General features: G+C 40.3%; 1 protein-coding gene across 3 annotated transcripts in view; it reads left to right on the top strand.

Annotated features, from left to right (window-relative positions):
- The window catches only part of KNTC1 (kinetochore associated 1), a 64972-nt gene that overhangs the window by 20969 nt on the left and 22133 nt on the right, over positions 1 to 21870 (top strand). For 2 of the 3 annotated variants that reach the window (XM_036354007.1, XM_036354009.1), the window contains exons 20-42: positions 950 to 1011; positions 4802 to 4913; positions 5939 to 6082; positions 6275 to 6331; positions 6422 to 6523; positions 8404 to 8523; positions 8610 to 8753; positions 9284 to 9382; positions 10151 to 10254; positions 10409 to 10508; positions 11404 to 11538; positions 12072 to 12191; positions 13261 to 13333; positions 13915 to 13982; positions 14547 to 14821; positions 15195 to 15367; positions 15801 to 15898; positions 16861 to 16999; positions 17225 to 17281; positions 18206 to 18372; positions 19369 to 19473; positions 20336 to 20464; positions 21541 to 21657. In XM_036354007.1, coding sequence (XP_036209900.1) covers positions 950 to 1011; positions 4802 to 4913; positions 5939 to 6082; positions 6275 to 6331; positions 6422 to 6523; positions 8404 to 8523; positions 8610 to 8753; positions 9284 to 9382; positions 10151 to 10254; positions 10409 to 10508; positions 11404 to 11538; positions 12072 to 12191; positions 13261 to 13333; positions 13915 to 13982; positions 14547 to 14821; positions 15195 to 15367; positions 15801 to 15898; positions 16861 to 16999; positions 17225 to 17281; positions 18206 to 18372; positions 19369 to 19473; positions 20336 to 20464; positions 21541 to 21657 — 2700 coding nt within the window. The remainder of the gene's footprint in view (positions 1 to 949; positions 1012 to 4801; positions 4914 to 5938; positions 6083 to 6274; positions 6332 to 6421; positions 6524 to 8403; positions 8524 to 8609; positions 8754 to 9283; positions 9383 to 10150; positions 10255 to 10408; positions 10509 to 11403; positions 11539 to 12071; positions 12192 to 13260; positions 13334 to 13914; positions 13983 to 14546; positions 14822 to 15194; positions 15368 to 15800; positions 15899 to 16860; positions 17000 to 17224; positions 17282 to 18205; positions 18373 to 19368; positions 19474 to 20335; positions 20465 to 21540; positions 21658 to 21870) is intronic. The other variant, XM_036354010.1, reaches the window with a different exon arrangement.

Raw genomic sequence — 21870 nt, 5'->3', positions numbered from 1 at the left:
CGGGCATGTGTCCTGACTGGGAATCGAACTGGCAACCTCTTGGTTCCAGGGTTGATGCTCAACCGCTGAGCCACACCAGCCGGGTGCCAGCTGTTTTTAGATAAGTAGAAAGAGTACACTAAAATAACAATAAAAAGTAAGTATAGTAAATACATAAACTAGAAACAGTCATTTATTATCATCACGTATTATACAGAACACATGTACTATATTTCCATGTGCCTGGCAGTGCAGTAGATTTCTTTCCACCAGCATCACCACCAGTATGTGGGTAGTGGGTTGCACTATGATGTCACTAGGCTGTAGGAATTTTTCAGTTCCATCATAATCTTACAGGACCACCATCATATGTGTGGTCTGTCATTGACTGAAACATTATGCAGCTCATGACTGTATATTTTTCAATTAGAGATAGGCCTGTAGTATTTTTCAAGAGTAACTTTAATAACCAAATAGAGGGTTATTTTGAAGTCAAATGAAATTATTTAGATAAATCATTTTTTGCATAGTGCCTGGCACCTGTTAAGCCTGCAAATAAATGTCAACTGTAACGATGATTGTTATGATACAAAAAGTGTGTGTGTGTGTGTGTGTGTGTGTGTGTGTGTGTGTGTACATGTGCATATATACTTTTTTAACTCTCAAAGTAAATTTTTGGTATAATCTAGCTAGGTTCTACCCTGAGGGCATTTATAAATTAGTGGAAAACTAATTGCTTTTGAAGGCACCCACAATTAACGTGCAAATGGCTTCCTCTCCTTTGCAGTTTTATTGTATTGAATGTGATTGGAAATGTTTCCTTTATTCCAACTCTTTTTTGTTTTGTGTTGAAAGGCAGTCATACTTATGGGAATCGACAGGATGAGGCTTGTGTAAGCCTTCTCCAACAGAAGGTCTAATTTTAATATTACTGCACACAGCATGCAGATGATCTGTTATTCCTTTTTAGGTTCTAAGGGCTCATGAAAAATTGACTACTTTTTATGGAGCATTTGGACCAGAAAAATTCAGGTGTGTGCATTCCTCCTTTTTAATGTTTAGATAGTGAATTAGATTTAAATTTGGAATGTCATAAGAGATACAATATTGCTACGAATGAATTATGTTTCTGAGGATGGAAAATATTTGTCCCTGCTAAGCTTTAGGCAGTTCCTACATCATGTGTGGGAATTGCTACATTGGATAGGCAAATTTAAATGCATATAGCTTTTGCCTTAGCAATTTCACACCTGGAAATAGATTTTATTAGATGTACTAATGTGTGCACCAAGAATACTAAAGATCACACAAGTGTGTTTATCAGGATAAGTGAAAATGAAGGGAAGATTTATTTTTTCGGGAGAAACTAAGATGGCGGCATAGGTAAACACCGGGAAATTGTCGCCTCACACAACAATTGAAAATTACCGCAAAGGACTGAGCAAACATCATCCAGAACAACAGGAAGGCTGGCTGAGTGTAAATTCTACAACTAGAAGGAAAGAAAAGCACGCTGAGAGCCAGAGGCGCTGCGGAGGTGAAGTGCAGAGGTACGGCGGCTCGCGCCCGCGAGGAAAGGGGGTGGCACCTGAGGACGCGGCTGTCTTTTTGAATCACAAGCTCCTGACTGCTCTGAACTCCGGTTCCGGGAAGTCTCTGGGGACCCAGGACTCATACGGGGAGAAGCTAGTCTGTCCGGCAGCGGGCGAACTTGAAGGCGGCTTTCCCTCAGAGGTGCTTGCAGCAATTAGCGGGTCACTGAGACCCGCGACTCCGGGCGGAGAATCAGCCATAGCTCCTTGATCCGCCCTTGGATTCCCTGAGAACCCGCCCCACCCAGGCTGCAGCAGAGGCTTTTGCATGTGAATGTACCTAACTGCAGCCGAGCCAGGCAGACCGCTCCTTGATCCGCCCTCGGATTCCCTGAGACCCCGCCCCACCCAGGCTGTGGCAGAGGCTTTTGCATGTGAATGTACCTAACTGCAGCCTAGCCAGGCAGACCCGGAACTTCCAAGAGAAGGCCCAAGGCCCCGCAGAGGCTTGCATTGCTTCACAGCTGAGCCTCTTCGTGGCTCCTGCTGTGTCGCCTCAGGCAGAGGTTGAATTAGCACCTCCTTAGATCCAGGAGCCACTGTACCCAGTGGTCAGAGGGGGACCATCCAGACTGCAACTCCTCAGATCCATAAGGGACACACTCAGGGAGCAGACTCAGTGAGCACCAAAGCCCCACTGAAGCAAGTCTTGCCCCAGAAGGGTGTCTTCAGCACAGAAGTTCTCCCACTTTAGACACAGCTGATTCTCACAGCCAATTGGCCTGGAGGTCAATTCCTCCCAGTGATTCTACAACAACCAAGGCACCAAGAGTGCACCAAGAGTGTCCACCCCAGGTAACTGGGGAGGCTGAGCTACTGGGCCCTACAGGACACCTGGCGCACAGGGCCACTCTATCAACACAGGGAAGCTGCCAAAATGCGGAGACAAAGAAACAGGTCACAAATGGCAGAAATGGAGGAAAGCAAACGATTGGATATAGAGTTCAAGGCCACGTTTATAAGGTTTTTCAAGAATTTTATGGAAACCGCCGATAAATTTAATGAATCCCTCAATAAGTATAGTGAGACCATGGAGGACATGAAAAAGGACCAACTAGAAATTAAGCATACACTGACTGAAATAAAGAATAATTTACAGAGATCCAGCAGCAGACAAGAGGATCCCAAGAATCAAGTCAAAGATTTGAAATACAAAGAAACAAAAAATACCCAACCGAAAAAGAAAAAAGAAAAGAGATTCCAAAAATATGAAGATAGTGTAAGGAACCTCTGGGACAACTTCAAGCGTACCAACATCAGAATTATAGGGGTACCAGAAGAAGAGAGAGGGCAAGATATTGAAAACCTTTTTGAAGAAATAATGACAGAAAACTTCCCCTACCTGGTGAAAGAAATGGACTTACAAGTCCAGGAAGCGCAGAGAACCCCAAACAAAAGGAATCCAAAGAGGACCACACCAAGACACATCATAATTAAAATGCCAAGAGCAAAAGATAAAGAGAGAATCTTAAAAGCAGCAAGAGAAAGACAGTCAGTTACCTACAAGGGAGTACCCATACGACTGTCAGCTGATTTCTCAACAGAAACCATGCAGGCCAGAAGAGAGTGGCAAGAAATATTCAAAGTGATGAATAGCAAGAACCTGCAACCAAGATTACTTTATCCAGCAAAGCTATCATTCAGAATAGAAGGTCAGATAAAGAGCTTCACGGATAAGAAAAAGCTAAAGGAGTTCATCACCACCAAACCAGCATTATATGAAATGCTGAAAGGTATTCTTTAAGAAGAGGAAGAAGAAAAAGGAACTCTTACCATTTGCCACAGCATGGATGGAACTGGAGAGCGGATAAATACCACATGATCTCACTCATTTGTGGAATATAATGAACAACATAAGCTGATGAACAAGGACTGATCCAGAGACGGAGAGGCATTGATTGGACTGTCGGGACTTGGAGGGAAGGTAGGGGAGGGTGGGGGTAAGGGGGAAAGATCAACCAAAGGACTTATATGCAAGCATATAGGCCTAATCAATGGACATGGACAACGGGGGGGTAAGGGCATGAGCGGGGGGGGGGGGGGGTAGAGGGTAACGTGGGGACAAGGACACATATGTAATATCTTAATAAAAAATATATATATAAAAAAAAAAAGATTTATTTTTTCCTTGTGGCTAGTCATTTATTCCAATACTCTCATTAAATGACGTACATTTTCACTGCCAATTGAAAGGTTCCCTTAATCACGTGGTAAAAATCTCACAGGTATTTAAGTCTATCTCTGGGCTTTAGTTGTATTCAATTGATCTCATCTCCCTATTCACTCACTAGTATCAAATAGTTTTAACTTAGGTCATTTTTATTTTTATTTTTCAGGATTTGGAAGGCTATTTTCTCATGGTTGTACTTTTTTTTTCTTTTGTATGACATTTGAAATCAGAATCAGCTTACGCAGTTTACAGAAATCTTATTTTTATTTTAATTGGGAATATGCTGAACCTAACATCAATTTCGGGAGAAACAGCATCTTTACAATATTGAATCTTCCTAGTTAAGGACAGTATGTGTCTTTCTACTCATTCTCTCCTGTTTTTTTTATGTTCCTGAGTGGTATCGATTCACTCGTCTTTATATAAATTTTGTACTTTTTTTGTTTAAATTTTATTTTATCTTTTTTTCTCTACTGTTACAAATGGGACTTTTTCCCCTCATATTTTCAAAAGAATATAGAGAAGTATTAAAATTAATTTTTACCCAGCTGCCTTACTGAATTTATTATTCATGGCAATATTTCAATTGCTCTGTTCTTTCCAAGTATATAATTATATATTTGAATAATGATAATTTTGCCTCATTTTTCCCCCTTGCCTAAGGTGATTGACTGATGCTTATAAAATAATAAATAACAGTGGTTAATAGGTATTCTTGTACCTGACATTAGTGGAAATGCTTGTATGAATTTTTTTAAGTATAGATAGTATATAAAGAAAACTCTCATTCCTTTAAAAATTAAAAATGGTGGCTTGTGTATTTAGTCATTATCTCAGAAAGGACTTGCAAGAAGAGACATAACTTCCAGGGACGATACAGGAGGCTCATAGGTCAGAGATAAGAAGGAAATTTACTTTTCACTGTTTAATCTTTGGAACTTTTTAATAACTTTTGGGGAGGGGGAAAACTAGTTAAAATGCATAGTGATATCCACTTGTAACTAATAACCTTAATATATTTTTTAAACTAGTAACTTTTTTCCTCTCTTTGACTTTGCAGTGGTAGTTCTTGGATTGAATTTCTGAATAATGAAGATGACCTTAAGGATATTTTTTTGCAGCTACGAGAAGGAAACCTTGTTTGTGCACAGTACCTTTGGCTTAGACATCGGGTAAAACGTTTTGCTTTTTTTTTTTTCTTAATGGCTTTATAACCCCTAAGATAGGTGATTGAATCAGTGCTGGGAACTAATAGGGTGGCAAATGCAACTTGGCAATGGGATGTTTTCACATTGATAAAATATGACCTTTCCCAGAGTAAACTATTCTGTGATGATATTAACTCAGGGGAAATATTATAAAGATACTAGAGGCCCGGTACACGAATTCATACACAGGTGGGGTCCCTCAGCCTTCCCGGCAATCGAGGCCCATCAGGGCCGGCTGGCTGTGGGGAGGGACTGCGGGAGGTTGGCTGGCCACAGGTAGTTAGCTGTGGGAGTGCAATGACCACGGGGGGGCAGATCCTGCATTGAGCATCTGCCCCCTGGTGGTCAGTGCACATCATCGTGACCGATCAACCAGTCGTAATGGTCCCTTAGGCTTTTATATATATAAATAATAGGAGCTTACTTTATCTCATCAGTCAGAGTCTAATTAACTCCTAAACTTAGCTCAAAAGCAACATTTGATTAAGTGATTTATTGATGGGCTTTTTAAAAACATTGATCTTTATTGTTGAAGGTATTACAGATTTCCCCTTTTTCCTCCACTACCCCCCGACCATGGGCTTTCTTCTGTAACACTGGTAGAGAAGGTATTCCTATTGCAGACCAGACTGTGGTAAAGGGAAAATTGTTGGCATATAAAGTTCGGTCCAAAAAGGAGTTTTCTGGGTGTGATGTCATCAGTGGACACATTGCTAGGATCTGTATTGTCACCTCCAATTACATTTTCCTTGGAAGGCCACCCTTACCAGTTCCTCTGCCACTTAATTTGTTATTTGGAATTTTCTGTCATAAGATTCATGAAATTTGTGGCTCCCAGCTCAAATCATTTGTCTAGAGTAAATCACCTTTGATGCTCGTCAAAATAGTAAAACAATTCTTGAAATGACTTCCTAAGAGGCCTTTCCTTTTGGGGAGGCTGTCAGTTTCATTGGCAAATAAACCTTAATTTCTCACTCTGTGTGGTTTAGGCAAACTTGGAAAGCAGGTTTGACGTGAAAATGCTTGAGAACTTGCTCAACTCGATTTCTGCACCAGGCTCCCTGCAGAAGCTCTGTCCCTGGCTTCAAAAGGACGTGATCCCGTTTGTAAGAAGGGTTGTACCGGACGGACAGGTGAGTCGCCTTTACTATTTCCACTTTTGGTGACTCAGTTTTATTTTTTACATCAGATCATTGAACATTAAGTCACATAACACCAGTTAGTTCATTTTACTGTCTCTTTTGAAAGATTATCATGGATGTTTTAAGTTATTTTGGTGATGAAGTAATTGAGTATTATAGTTTTAAATAATATATCTATTCCAGAAAATTCTTGCAAAATGGTTGGAGCAAGCAGCCAGGAACCTTGAATTAACTGATAAGGTAATTTGTATAATTAGCATTGAAAATGCATTTAAGACTCTCCCAATGGCATAAATCATTACTTTTAATGGTTTGTAAAATTTTTTAAAGGCAAACTGGCCAGAGAATGGACTTCAATTGGCAGAGGTATTTTTTACAGCAGAAAAACCGGATGAGATGGGATTGGTGTCCTCCTGGCATTGGATTTCCTTGGTATGACATGGAAAACAGACTTAGTGATAAAACATTCATTCATTTTAAAGCGTTTGTCTCTATGTACTAGAAATATACCCATTTCTGCAATTTTTTGTTTTCTTTTCTTTGGATGGGTACTTTTAAAATCCACAAAAAGGAAAATTTCCCTTTTTTTTTCTTCCTGCTTTTTGTGTTATAATTTCAACCTATATTAATGCACTCTTTTTCTCTATTGAACGAACCAAAAGGGAAACAATATATATTTTACTTCTTATTTATTTTAGAGAGAAGAGAGGAAGGGAGAGAGAGAGGAAAAAAAATTGATTTGTTGTTCACTTATTAATGCATTCATTGGTTGATTCCTGTATGTACCCTTTTAGGGGAATCGAACCCACAACCTTAGTGTAGCAGGATGATACTCTAACCAATTGAGCTACCCGGCCAGGGCCAGAAACAATATATAAACATACTCCTAAGTAGTATACTGGGGATTTTCTACACTAGAAGCATTTCACATTGCTTTACAAAACAAACCTCACTAATGCATTAGGATTTGTTTTTAAAGGCTATGTCCATCAGATTTACTTCTTAACTAGTGAGCTGCTCCCAGTTCTGAATGCTTATCTTAGACATTTCAGCAGCCTGTATGGCTTAAGTACCAATGAATTTTTTAAATGAAAATTGAAAAAAATCTGGGACTTTCCGGCTGTCTGAAAAATTAAGCAATGCTGAAAGGAAACTAAGATCCGGAATACTGATGTTAATTTGAATTTAATTAACTGAATTTATTGTTTGGCTTCTAAATTTCTTAAGTTTATTTCTTTTCCCCTTCTGGTCTAAAAACTAGAAAGCATACATTATATTGGGGCGGGGGGGGCGGGAAGAGTACATTCTTGTCTTTTGAAAATTTGTTGGTATGCCATAATTTCGTTTATAAACATATGTGACATCTCAGCTTAATTTCAACTCTGAAGTATTAAGTACTTAAGTATCAGAGGTATGACCTTACTTGAGGTTAAAATGTATGTTATGAAATTGAATTCTTTAAATTTGTGGAGCCCCAAAATAATAAATGTTCTCCTACTTTCTGATATAGCAGGTTCTTGTTAATTATACTTATTAATTATATACTGTTAAAAATAAAACGGGAATTTTTTATATGTTTCAAGCAGTGTATTGATGTATAAATCAACATATATATAGTGGTCATTATAATATATTTTTCTGTAGAAGAGCACTTTCTTTTTGCTATAAAACACTATTTTGTCTTTTCCCTGTTAATTGCCTTTTACCAATATTGAAAAGTCTGGTCCTTATAAAAGTCTGGTCCTTATATAACTTTAAAAAATGTCTGGTCACACTCTAGCTGGTTTGGCTCAGTGGATAGTGCATCGGCCTGTGGACTGAAGAGTCTTTGGGTATGATTCCGGTCAAAGACACATGCCCAGGTTGTGGGCTCAATCCCCAGTAGGGGGAGTGCAGGAGGCAGCCGATCAATGATTTTCTCTCATCATTGATGTTTCTATCTTTCTCTCCCTCTCCCTTCTTTCTCTGAAATCAATAAAAAATGTATAGTTAATAAAAAAAAAAGTTTGGTCATGATCAATACAGATAGGACATTGAGGGCCATCTAAATGATGTTTATGTACCTAAGTATATTACACTAATAATAATTTTCTATATTTTTATGAAAGAAAATTTCAGATTTCTGTCAGATTCTGATCTGTTCATTTGTACTAGTCAATTAGTTAAAATCCTACAATATTTAAAGGCATAATTTGCAGGTTTCCTCTTATGTACATAATCATGGCAATTTCACATTTTGTATAAAATAATTCTGACCTTTTTGCATATTTCCCTCACACTTTTATTTCGTATCCTTAACACCTTTATTTCAGAAGGATTATGAAAACACGGAGGAAGTGTGTCAGCTGAGGACCCTGGTAAATAACTTGCGAGAGTTGATCACATTGCACAGGAAATACAACTGCAACTTGGCCCTCTCTGATTTTGAGAAGGTAAAGGTCTAGGTTTATCCATGTTACTTTGTACCGTAGCCAGGATGAGTAACGTTTGCGTTTATACCGTCTTCTTTGGCATCCAGGAGAATACCACCACCATTGTGTTCCGAATGTTCGATAAAGTGTTGGCGCCAGAACTTATTCCTTCCATCTTAGAGAAGTTCATAAGAGTTTACATGAGGGAACATGACTTGCAAGAGGAGGAACTCCTCCTCCTGTACATAGAGGTAACTTCTTCTTACGTCCAGTCTGATTTCTTGCATCTCTGCAGTGTATGCTTGCATTCAATTTTAATACGATGTATTATTAAATCCTTTGAGTTAAACATTTAATGCTTTACCGTTAGGATTTGTGCAGATTATTGATTAAGAATGTGGGTTAACTCTGTTATTGATTGACTGGTAATCTTGAACAAAACAGGATAATATTAGGGCTTTCTGCAAATGGTTATTGTGAGATAATAGGAGCATGAGCTCTGTAAATATTAGCAGTTATTTTTTTTGTAGACATTAATGAGGTGCAGTAATCTTATGTATAGATTCTTCAAGAACGTTTCCTTCCTAAGTTTTCTGTACCATGTAGAACTGAAGGCCAAGGTTTTAGCAATTTTGTATTTTTTTGCCATTGCTAAGTAGAAGTTTTTGTTTTTTTCACACATCCATAAAAGTTATTTATATCTGTCTGTGTGTTTTACTTTTTTGTTGTTGTTTTAGTCAGAGTTTTAAATTTAAAAATACACGTGCTTATCCCTCGTTAGGACTTATTGAAGAGATGCAGCTCAAAGTCCACGTCACTCTTTGAGACGGCGTGGGAAGCAAAAGCCATGGCGGTCATAGGGTGTTTGTCTGACACAGACGTGAGTACGTGGTGACCGCGCAGTTTCCTTTTCAGCACTGCAGCTTTTCTGAACACTTACTTTCTCGTCACAAGAGAATTTGTGTAGAATGGAAAAGGAATAGGAATAATTACAAAACCACCCATAATTCTATTTTTTTAATTATGAAAATTAAAAGGGAACATTTTTATTCCCATCCAAGAAGAACCACCATAGACAATTGGATGCGTGTGGTTTCTCAAACATAGAGAAATTTGAAAAATACATTACAATCTGCCTTTATTTCTACTTCACTGTTATTAAGCACCATTATAAAATATGAATAAAAAAACTCATGAAAAAATATTTTTAAACACAGTCTGTAGAAAGTAATAGAGTTATATGACTTAATTTCCAGCAGAGAGAATATTTTTTTATATTTTATTGATTTTTTACAGAGAGGAAGGGAGAGAGATAGAGAGTTAGAAACATCGATGAGAGAGAAACATCGATCAGCTGCCTCCTGCACATCTCCTACTGGGGATGCGCCCGCAACCCAGGCACATGCCCTTGACTGGAATCGAACCTGGGACCTTTCAGTCTGCAGGCCGACGCTCTATCCATTGAGCCAAACCGGTTTGGCGAGAATATTTTTTTAAATATTAGCATTGCCCTTTGTGTGTGAAAATCGGAAGAAAGGTATACTTTTGCAGTCATACAGTAGATGACGGACCTCTGCTGTAGAGAAGGCAATGTCATTAATTTGCATGACCTCCCAGGCAACTCACTGCCCTGTGTGTGTCTCTGCAGCTCATATTCGACGCTGTGCTTAAGATAATGTACGCAGCCGTGGTTCCCTGGAGTGCAGCGGTGGAGCAGCTGGTGAAACAGCACTTGGAAATGGACCACCCCAAGTAAGATTGCAGCCCACCAAGCAGCTTCGTTGGTGTTGGATAAACCTCGTGTGTTGAGTTGACAGTCATTTCTGGTGTTCTGCCCTTTACCGTGTCCTCCTGGTAGTTCATAAAAGAAAATAACCCATGTTAATACCAATAAATTTACATTTAGGGTCAAGTTATTACAGGAGAGTTACAAACTAATGGAAATGAAAAAACTTTTACGAGGCTACGGAATAAGGGAGGTGAACCTCTTAAACAAGGAAATAATGGTAAGTACAATGAGGAGTCTTTGGACCCCGTTTCTAGGGCAATCTGGGAAATTTAATGAGAATTTCACGTTCTTCAAGGTAATAGTTAGGTTCTCCACTAACTTGCTTTTGTCAAACAGAACATTAATAGGGCATTTAATTGTTTATTGGAGTAGAGAGGACAACAGATGGTAAATTAAGAAACTAAATGAGTATATCAAATCATCACATTATACACCTTAGATATATATTATGATTTTTCACTTATACCCCAATAAAGCTGGGGGAGGGGGAGTTGGGCAGGACTGTCATAAAAGTCAGAATGTAGCCCTAACCGGTTTGGCTCAGTGGATAGAGCATCAGCCTGCGGACTAAAGGGTCCCAGGTTCCATTCCGGTCAAGGGCATGTACCTTGGTGGCGGGCACATCCCCAGTAGAGGGCGTGCAGGAGACAGCTTACCCATGTTTCTAACTATCCCTCTCCCTTCCTCTCTGTGGAAAAATCAATAAAATATATTTAAAATAAAAAAGTCAGAATGTAAATTATTTTTTAATGTTTTTCTTACAGCTTAGTTTTTTGCTGCCTTATCTTAATTTATTTTTTTTAATTTTATTTTTTAAATATATTGATTTTACAGAGAGGAAGGGAGAGTGATAGAGAGTTAGAAACATCAATGAGAGAGAAACTGATCAGCTGCCTCCCACACGGCCCCCACTGGGGAGGAGCCCGCAACCATGCCCTTGACCAGAATCAAACCCGGGACCCTTCAGTCCGAGGGCCGATGTTCTATACACTAAGTCAAACAGGTTAGGACACTGCCTTATTTTAATGAATACTTTATCTTTCAAAGGGATGGTTTTTGGGTTCTCTGAGATTTTGTAACAAAGAAATTAATGTGTATATTGTCTGTTTCAGAGAGTGGTCAGATACATTCTCAAACAAGATGTCCCATCCTCCTTAGAAGACGCTTTGAAGGTGGCCCAAGCCTACATGTTGCCTCCTGATGAAATCTACAGTCTGAGGGTTATAGACCTGATAGATAGAGACCAGGTGTGGATGTGTTATAGTGTCCTTTCTTCCGTGTGGCTTCTTTGTTAGCAAAACCCTTAAAAACTCAAAACAACCAAATTATCTACATAGATTAACACAAGATAAAATTATACCAAGATAAAAACACTGAATGTTAGGTTGACCATGTTTTTCATATCTGTAGGTTCTGTAAAAGTGTTTTGTGAATAGCTAATGGGTTTTCACACTCTACTACTTAACAAAACTCAGATTCACGTCTTACATTTTCTGTGCTACCCTTTGATTCCAGAAGAGGATATGGGCTTTTTATTTTTATTCAGAAGTGTCGTTATTTTTCTATAATTCAATAAGCATAGAATTACAAAGTACAAAGAGTGGCATTTTAATTTAATTTCTTTGTTTGCTATCATCAACAGAATGTTCATGTTTTTATCTTACCATAATCTAGTTTTCAAAATATCCTTTTTTCTTTAAATAGAAAATGAGAAGTAAGTCCCACTGTTTTTTGCACAAAGGTGTCAGCTGTTTTTTCTTCCTGCAAACACTGTGTATAGGGTGAGGACTGTGTCCTTTTGCTGCGGTCTCTGCCCCCAGAGGAAGCTAAGAAGACTGCAGAAAGGGTCATTATATGGGCACGACTGGCAATGCAAGAAAAACCAGATGATTCTAAAGAGGTGAGATTTTCACTGAATAAAATGTAGGTAAATCTAATTTTTATGGAGAGGAAGCAATAGGGTAAAAGTACAAATGTGAATATCTGCTTTTCTCACTGCTAGAATGGCCTAATATAAAAATTCCTGTGTCAATGCACTACGTAGAAAAAAAGCCTGCTGGCCAGTGTGGCTCAGTGGTTGAGCATCAACCCATGAACCAAGAGGTCACCAGTTGGATTCCAGATCAGGGCACATGCCTGGGTTGTGGGCTCAATCCCCAGTAGAGGGCAGGCAGGAGGCAGCCAATTGATGTTTCCTTCTCTCTCTCTCTCTCTAAAACTCAATAAAAAACATTTTTTTAAAAAGAAAAAAAGCCATTTCAATAATAAAATGTTAAGTTGGTATAAATTCAAAAAAAAATTAAAATTTAAAAAAATAAGGAAAAAAGCCACATAGGGCTGCTTTGGAGCTTTGGCTTGAGCCCACACTAAATGAATTAGGATTAATTGAAGTCTTTGTTTACTTAGGAGTTTCCCATCATGCCTTGCAGTATAAGCAATTTTCCTCATTGTATGAGACATAGTCATTACTATCAAATGTCAGCCACAGAAACAGCGTAAATATAAATTATCTTAGAAGGTTGAAACTTAGAAACCCTTTCAAGAGAGCCAGTTCACTTCTTTATAGAGATAAGGAACCCAATACCTAATTTATCCAGGGTAGCTGAGTTTTTTAAACCTTTAGCGATAGATACCTCCTAACCTGTCTCAGCAGTTCACATAATCTTTTTACTTTTAGGGAAATGAGGTGTTTGTTTTTTGTGGAGGGGGGCATTTCTTGGTTCCCCAGCTCTAGGAGAGGGAAAGGAAAAGGTAACTGGCGGGGGTGGGGGGGGGTGGGGGAGCAGGGGGGGGGGAAGAAGAGCGAGACCTGAAATGCGGAAATGCACTGGGAGTGCTCCTGAGAGGGACTTTGCAGCAATTTTTTATGGTTTTTTTCTGATCCCATAGTTTTCCTGTGTTTGTTATGTGTGTGTACTACCAAAGCGGCAAAGAAGGACGTAGGTTTCATTTTGCATCTTTCTTTTTAGGACAAGGCCTGGAGAATGTCTGTAGTGAAGACATCAGTAGACATTCTTAAAGTACTGTGCGACATTCAGAAAGGTAATGTCTACTGTCCCCTCACCTTGGCTTTGTTCTAAAGTTCATCCTTTTCAGAAGGAGCGTCAGCGCCAATCTTATCCTGACCCACAGTTGTTCTGCTCTGACGGTTTTTGCTGACCCCACCCGCTTTTCTTCGTGAAAAGTCTTCCTTGCCTTATTCTGTTGATTTGTAGCGTAAGAATAGATGCATCTAAAATCAGCTTTTCATTTGTTATGTTTCAGGGAGCTATTTCATGCTAGACTAGATTTCTTTGGTGCCTTGCACTTTTTATTCATATTTCTTCTTATCATTTGGTTATGATGGGGCGGGGGAACCTATTTAACCTTGAACTTAAATAAAATGATTAACAAAGGAACTCGGGCAGAAAAAAGCTACAATTTATTTCATAAAAATTGCCATTTCTCTTGTAACCTATAAGCTTCTCTTTTGTACCTTCTGAAAGAATAATTAGATTTCTTTTTGAACTTAAGTTGTCTTAAATCAGCATCTCAATAGACCTAGCTAATTAAAATTTGGCTTTTATAAATTCTGATAATGTGGGAATTTGGATGTCTGCAATAACTAAAATTTTTAATTACAGACAATCTGCAGAAGAAGGATGAGTGTGAAGACATGTTGAATCTATTTAAAACTGTTGCCAGCTTACAGGTAAAGGTGTTGAGCTGTACTGAACATTATTACTGGACTAATCAGTGCCTTTGACATAGATGGTCAGCCCCTCCTTTAAGTTTTCTGCACGGGCCTTCAGAGACTGGATATACTGTCTACTCTTTCATAGTGTCTTAAATATTTTTCTATATGGTTTTATTTTAGACAACTCAGCTTTCTTAAAAATTAATATTTGTTACCTTTGAATTGATTAACTGTCCTAAGATATGAGCTTTGAAAACAATTTTATTTTGGCTCCAGGGCCTTCCTAATGTAAAAGATTGTATAAATAAAAGGACTTTCAAAGTTAAGGGATAAGTTTTATCAAATTGAAAAAAGTAGAGGATCTCTTTGTGAAAGCTTAAATTAACGCTGGCAGATTGAACTCTCACAGTACAGCTCTTGGAATCCCAAGGGACCCTGGAACCCTCTCTGGGAGTCCATGAGATAAAAACTACATTGACAGCAACAATAAGGGATTGTCTGGGGTGTTTTGTTCCCGGTGCTTTTTACAACGGATGGACTAAACAGACTTGGGGCTTTGTCTTGCTTTCCTTGCGGCAGGAGAACTTTGAGGTCTTTCTTGCATTTGAAGATTACAGCAATCACTCCCTGGTAGCAGAGCTCCGTGAACAGTACATCAAAGCTCAAGAAGTCGCGCAGGCAAAGCACAAACCCAGGGGCACTGCAGAGCCGGCGGCCAAGAAGAGCCTGAGCACCCAGTCCAAGCTGCACCGACAGGCCCTGGCCCTGCAGGTGTCCGAGCAAGAGCTGGAGGCGGAGCTGACCTTGAGGGCCCTGGGCGACGGGAAGGTGGGAACGGCGCTGAAAAAATGCAGGTGCGTCCAGCTCCGCACCCCGCAGCTCCTCGGCGGGAGCGTTTGCTTCGTTTACTCCCACGGTGGTCGGGGAGGGCCAGTGATACTTTCCTTTCCACCACCGTGGTTCTCGGTTTCCCACCCTGCGAGCCTAGTTTGGGTTTCTGGGCCCGGAGGTGGTAGCATAGAAGACAACTGACTAACACTGCATAGTTAGGCAGCCTCACCTTGCATCTGACAGCTAACAGTATCCTAAACAAGTTGAGAAACAAAATGAACTATAGACCATGAAGTCATTTTAAAAGTTGGTGGTGGTTGTATATTGATCCAAGAAAGGCAAGTGCATTTACCTTCGATAAGTGTTCTAACTTCCAACTCTTCCTTCCTTCCGAAGAGACTTGTTTAAGTATCACTGCAACACGGACACTGGGAAGCTGCTGTTTCTGACGTGTCAGAAGCTTTGTCAGATGTTGGCTAATGACGTTCCGATGACGGCACCGGTGGGACTGAGCCTTCCTTCCGAAATACATGACCTCGCGTGCCAAGCTGCCACCATCTGCAGTCCAGGTGACAAGATTTGTCCTACACAGAGTTTGAGCTTCTGTGGTTCATGTCCTACTTAGCTCCCAGACACTGCCCCTTTACATTGGACATTGCGGTCACGAGAGAAGAGGTCGGTCTTATCTCCATTTTACAAAGGGATGATTATGATCCATTCTCTGTGGGGATTCTTAAAACATCACCAAATAGTAACGATGTCATTTCGGACCATGATGATGTTCACTTTCCTGGACTGTGAAATTCCTTGCCCCACCCCCATACCTGGTCTTGCTTTCCAGCCAAGCTTAAGAAAACCTGTGACGTGTGTTACTTAGGGTTATGTGGGAACCTCTCTGCTTTGTGGCCTTCCTTAGAATTTTTGAGTCGTGGTTGTTAACAGGTTGTCAGTATTCTAAATAAGTGAACTATTAGTTAATGATTTCTCTTGATTGTCTTTCAGATTTCCTCCTAGATGCTCTGGAACTGTGTAAATACACGCTAATGGCCGTCGAGCTTTCCAGACAATGCCAGATGGACGACGGGGGGATCCTGATGAAAGTAAATGCTTTTTGAATTTTCTCCTTAAGCCAAAGCTCTGCCACTCCACACGCACCACTTTTAAGTCACATGCATCGTCTACACAAATACTGATTTGTCTCTTGTATTTTCTTATTCTGGACCAGTGGGCATGAAGCCACTTCTCTTTTCCAGTCACATTTATTGCCTCTAATTTGCACAGTCTTAGGAAATATTGAGCCTCAGACAAGGCACCTCTGAGCATTGTCCTTATCTTAGGCTAACAGTTTAATTTAAAATGGCATTGTTGCCCTAGCCAGTTTTGCTCAGTGGATAGAGTGTCAGCCTGCAGACCAAAAGGTCCTGGGTTCAATTCCAGTCCAGGGCATATATCTCAGTTGCAGACTTCTCCCTGGCCGGGGCCCTGGTCAGGAATGTGCAGGAAGCAACCAATCGATGTGTTTCTCTCACATTGATATTTCTCTCTGTCTTTCCCACTTTCTTCCATTCTCTCTGAAAATCAATGGAAAAATATCCTCGGGTGAGAATTTTAAAATTAAATAAATAAATAAATAAATAAATAAATAAATAAAATGGCATTGTCAGCCTGGCCAGTGTGGCTCAGTGGTTGAGCATCAACCTATGAACCAGGAGGTCACAGTTCAATTCCCGGTCAAGGCACATGCTCGGGTTGCGGGTCAGATCCCCAGTGGGGGGCTTGCAGGAGGCAGCTGATCAATGATTCTCTCTCATCATTGATGTTTCTATCTCTCTCCTTCTCCCTTTCTCTCTGAAATCAGTAAAAATATATTTTAAATAGATATTAAAATAAAATGGCATTGTGATAAGCCATCGACCAGAAGGAACAGACTATGTAGTCATATCTGACCATCAAACTGCATTTGACTCTAATATCCCTGATTCTGGATTCTACTTGGTGAGGATAGTTTTGTGTGCTTTGGAGTTTCCTTATGGGCATCTTTTCTGTGCAATTTGGTCTTCAGACTTCTTTTGGAACACACAAAGACCCATATGAAGAGTGGTCCTACAGCGACTTCTTCAGTGAGGATGGGATCGTTCTGGAGTCGCAGATGGTGCTCCCTGTGATTTACGAGCTGATCTCATCATTGGTCCCTCTAGCTGGTAAATCTCATTCGTGGCCTTACTGTCTGTGTATCTCTGCTTTATTGACGGGAGTTTAAACTATAGAGGTTTGGAACTAGAACTACAACATGGTAATGTAGATGAACCTCCCTGGCATCATGCTGAGCAAAAGAAGCCAGACACAAAAGAATGTCTCTGTGATGTGCATATGTGCTCCACGAGAGAGTTATTTTCTTGATTTTTATTTAATCTATTCTCTTGTAGAAAGCAAGAGACATCCCCTGGATTCTACGAGTTTACCATACTGCTCCGTCAGTGAAGGTATTTGACATCAGAAATGCGCGACCTTTGTATGATGATTTTGTAAATATACCAATGTAGAAATTCCTTGGAATCCTGAATATGACTCTGACTTCATGTTCTTAATATAGTTATTTATTTACTAGAGGCCCTGAGCACGAAATGCGTGCATGGGTACGGTCCCTATGCCTGGCCTGCGATCAGGGCCATGATCAGGGCCATCTTCCCTGGCTGCCAGCAGCCAGCCCTGCCCCTACCTCCTCCTAGTTCCCGGTTCGCCATGGGGTGATCAGAGCCTGCCTGGGGAGAGGGTTGGGGAGAGGGACCAAGAGGTTGGCCATTCCCGTCTGCTCACCGGCCCCGCCTCTGCTGTGGGTCACCCTCTGTGTGTTGGGCGACCGGCAGGGTGGCGGCGTTGGCCTGGTGCCGCCTGCATCCCCTGCCACCCACCCCCTTTTGGGCGATGGGAGCTTGCTGGCCGGGGAAAGGAACCAAGAGGTGGTCAGTGAACCTCATAGTGACTGGTCAAGCGATCATTCTGGTCGTTCTGCTGTTGGGGTCAATTTGCATATTACCCTTTTATTATATAGGATTACTGTTACATTGTTATTCTTTCAAAGGGTCAGAAAACTATGTGATTAGCTTTATAGCCTTAAGTTTTTGAAGCTGTTCATAAATTTTGGTTTTCCAAGTGGAGAAATGGTTTCCTCAGGTAATGATTTAAGCATCTCAAAATAGGCAGGTCACAATCAAAATACCTCATTATCTAGCGGACTTTAAGATTTTCTGGCGTAAATCAAACCTCATTGTTAACTCTCTCATTTACTAAGTTGGAGACCATTATTGCAATGAGGAAGTAATTCTGTCCCTCAAAACAATTTCTAATAATATGATCTAATTTGTTTAAAAATACCTAAATATTAAAATACTTTTATCATTTCACAGGAGACGGCCTTACTTTTTTACCCTGTATAAATTCCATCTCCGCCCTGCTTCAGAGCCTGCAGGAATCGAGCCAGTGGGAGCTGGCCCTGAGATTTGTCGTTCTTTCATTTGGTACCTGTCTTCAGTACTCTGTGTCAAACTTCATGGATGCCAGTTTGAGTGAAAAGGTACAGTTTGAGAACAAATACTTTGGGTGACACAGAAACACTGCCAAACAAAGGCATTTGGGGTCCACATTTTCCTATTTGGCTCTATAACAAGGAAATCAATAATTCGTCAGATTTAAGAAACATTTGTTGAGTATCCCTAAGAATCAGGTGGTGGTCAGATCCTTGCACACATTTCATATTCAATCTTTGCAACAACCCCAAGACTCTCCATTTTCCACATGAGGAAACCTCCGAGGCCAGGGATCCTATGAGGCCAAAACTCTCGTCTGCTGTTCGTTCTGTTGTGGCCCAAACTATACTTATTACCTGACAGCATCGGGGAACAGATTCTAGAAGACCAACTGCCTGTTCGTAACTTGCCTTTGGAGCTGGTCTCAGGGGATTGCGATCATTGCTACTACTCTGTTGCTATTTATTAAATAACAACTCTTGAAAAATGAATTTCATTGAAGTCTAGCTTTCAAAATTAAAATGCACACGTTTGAAGTTTATCAGCCAATTTATTCGCCTTGTCAACAACACCACAATCAAGATATAGGCTAAAAAGTAAAGATATAGACTCAAAGGTATAGACAGATTTAAGAATCTAGATATTTGAGCCCAGCCAGTGTGGGTCAATGGTGAAGTGTTGACCTTAGAACCAGGAGGTCATGGTTCAATTCTCTTTCAGGGCACATGCCCAGCTTTCGGGCACAATCCCCAGTGTGGGGCATTCAGGAGGTAGCTAATCAATGATTCTCTCTCATCATTGATGTTTCTATCTCTCTCTCTCCCTTCCTCTCTGAAATCAATAAAAATATATTTTAAAGAAAGGAAGAAAGAAAATCTAGATATTTGAAAAGGTTCCTTTTTGCCCTTTCCTAGTCAGTTCTCCCCCAGCCCCAGCTCTCTGTCATTATAGATTAATTGCCTGTGCTTTTTGCATATATTGATGAAAGTTTTCACAATGATGCATAGAAGTGGACCTAACAAGTTTTTGTTCTTTTCTAAAAGCTGTTTGGAGAGGCCATGTTAGTTAATTCAAGGAAAGTTATGGTGGCATTGAAAGAGAAAGCCATTACGTTTGTCAGGGGAAATGCTACAACACTGTTGCACAAAGTGAGTATTTGTTCTTGGTAAGCTGTTTTTTTTTCGGGTGTTTTTTTTTCTCTCTCTCTCTTCTGGTTGCTTCCGCTGTCTCGGGTTAAGAGTGAAGAGGGAGCCCAGCCCACATGGCTCAGTGGTTGAGGTCACAGTTTGATTCCCGGTCAGGGCACATGCCCAGGTTGCAAGCTCGATGCCAGTGTGGGGTGTGCAGCAGACAGCCAATCAACGATTCTCTTTCATCATTGATGTTTCTATCTCTCTCTGCCATTCCCCTCCTCTGAAATCAATAAAAATGTATATATTTTTTAAAAAGAGTGAAGAGGGGGAGGGGATTTGAAGAAAGTGATGAGATAGTCATTCAAAAGAAAAGGTAAGGTTACTGTGCCATAAAGAACACAATCCTTTTTTTGTTTGTTAATTCTCACCCAAGGATATTTTTTTATTGATTTTTAGAGAGAGTGGAAGGGAGGGAGAGAGAGACAGAGAAACATCGATGTGAGAGAGACACATCAATTTGGTTGTCTCCTGCATGCACTCTGACTAGGGCCAGGGATCGAGCCTGCAACTGAGGTTCATGCCCTTGACCAGAATCGAACCCAGGACGCTTCAGTCCGCAGGCCGATGCTCTATCCCCTGAGCTAAAACTGGCCAGTGCTAGAACACAATTCTTATAGTTGCTTTCCTTAAACTTATACTATTGATAAAGGATATTAAAACTAAACAAACACGTTGGAACTGTGTTACAATAACTAACCTTGTGTGAAACGCTTGTTCTTTAATAGGGTCTATAATTAAGTTTAATGACGAGCTTTTAGAGCCCATTTTCTCTTTTGATTGTGAAGAATTTGCTTCTCTGGGTGCTTTCTTCCCATAGGTATTCAATTGTCGCCTGGTGGATCTTGACTTGGCATTGAGCTACTGCACTCTCTTACCCCAAAAAGACGTGTTTGAAAGTCTCTGGAAGCTCATCGATAAAGCATGGCAGAACTACGACAAAATTTTGGTATGACCTGGGAGCGCACACCGTTAATACTTAAAATATTGAAGATTTAGCCCAGCCGGCATAGCTCAGTGGTTGGGCATCAATCTGTGAACCAGGAGGTCACGGTTCGATTCCCAGTCAGGGCACATGCCCGGGTTGCAGGCTCGATCCCCAGTGTGGGCGTGCAGGAGGCGGCCGATCGATGATTCTCTTCATTGAGTTTCTGTCTCTCTCCCTCTCCCTTCCTCTCTGAAGTCAATAAAAATAGATTTTTAAAAAATATTGAAGCCGAAACCGGTTTGGCTCAGTGGATAGAGCATCGGCCTGCGGACTGAGAGGTCCCAGGTTCGATTCCGGTCAAGGGCATGTACCTGGGTTGCGGGCACATCCCCAGTGGAAGATGTGCAGGAGGCGGCTGATCGATGTTTCTCTCCCATCGATGTTTCTAACTCTCTATCTCTCTCCCTTCCTCTCTGTATAAAATCAATAAAATATATTTAAAAAAAAAATATTGAAGATTTAGGGGGAAAAGAAGTTGGCTTTGCCATCAGATCTTAAGATTTCACAGAAGGAATGTCATACTACCTCACTTGGTTTCTACGAGCTTTTGCTTGTCTAGTGGCACTTTGGTGAATGTACGCAGGTCCTAAGCATTGCTAAACCAAAAGAATTACAATGTTTTATTTCTTAAAATCTGTATGCAGCCATAGACCTCATTTCTTATGTTTACTCTAGTGTATTTTAATCCTTTGAGCTATGACCTTGTTCTTTTTTGTAGGACAAAGTTTAATGGGTGCAACATTTCTCTTTGATGTGTGTGTGTTTTAAAATTTGCCCTGGGGAAGGGGGAGTTGCTTTTGCAGGATAACTACAACTTGGTCTTTTCTTACGAAGGAAAGCCAGGCTAAATTGATGGCATCATGCCAAAAGCTGAATGACCCGAATGTTGTATAAGCAATGACTGTGTACAGAGCATTCTATAGCATGTCACATTATTAGCCCAAAGAAAGGTTATGATTTTTATTGTTGGTTTTCATCTAAAAGGTGTTGGAACATATTCTGTGTGCAGTTGAATTTTACTTGTTTTCATTTTTTAGGCAATATCTCTGGTGGGCTCTCAGCTGGCCAGTCTCTATCACGAAACAGAAATGGAGCTCAGATTTCGTGAACTCAGTACTGATGCCCAGTGGGGTATTCGCCTTGGTAAACTTGGTGTAAGTATTCTCTGTGGTACCGAAAATTCCATACATTCTAATATCTACCCCAGTGATGGCGAACCTATGACACGCATGTCAGAGGTGACACGCGAACTCATATTTTTGGTTGATTTTTCTTTGTTAAATGGTATTTAAATATATAAAATAAATATCAAAAATATAAGTCTGTTTTACTATGGTTGCAAATATCAAAAAATTTCTATATGTGAC

Source organism: Myotis myotis, unplaced genomic scaffold (genome assembly GCF_014108235.1).
Source record: "Myotis myotis isolate mMyoMyo1 unplaced genomic scaffold, mMyoMyo1.p scaffold_m19_p_20, whole genome shotgun sequence".
Classification (NCBI taxonomy): domain Eukaryota; kingdom Metazoa; phylum Chordata; class Mammalia; order Chiroptera; family Vespertilionidae; genus Myotis; species Myotis myotis.
This window is presented reverse-complemented; position numbering and strand designations above follow the sequence as displayed.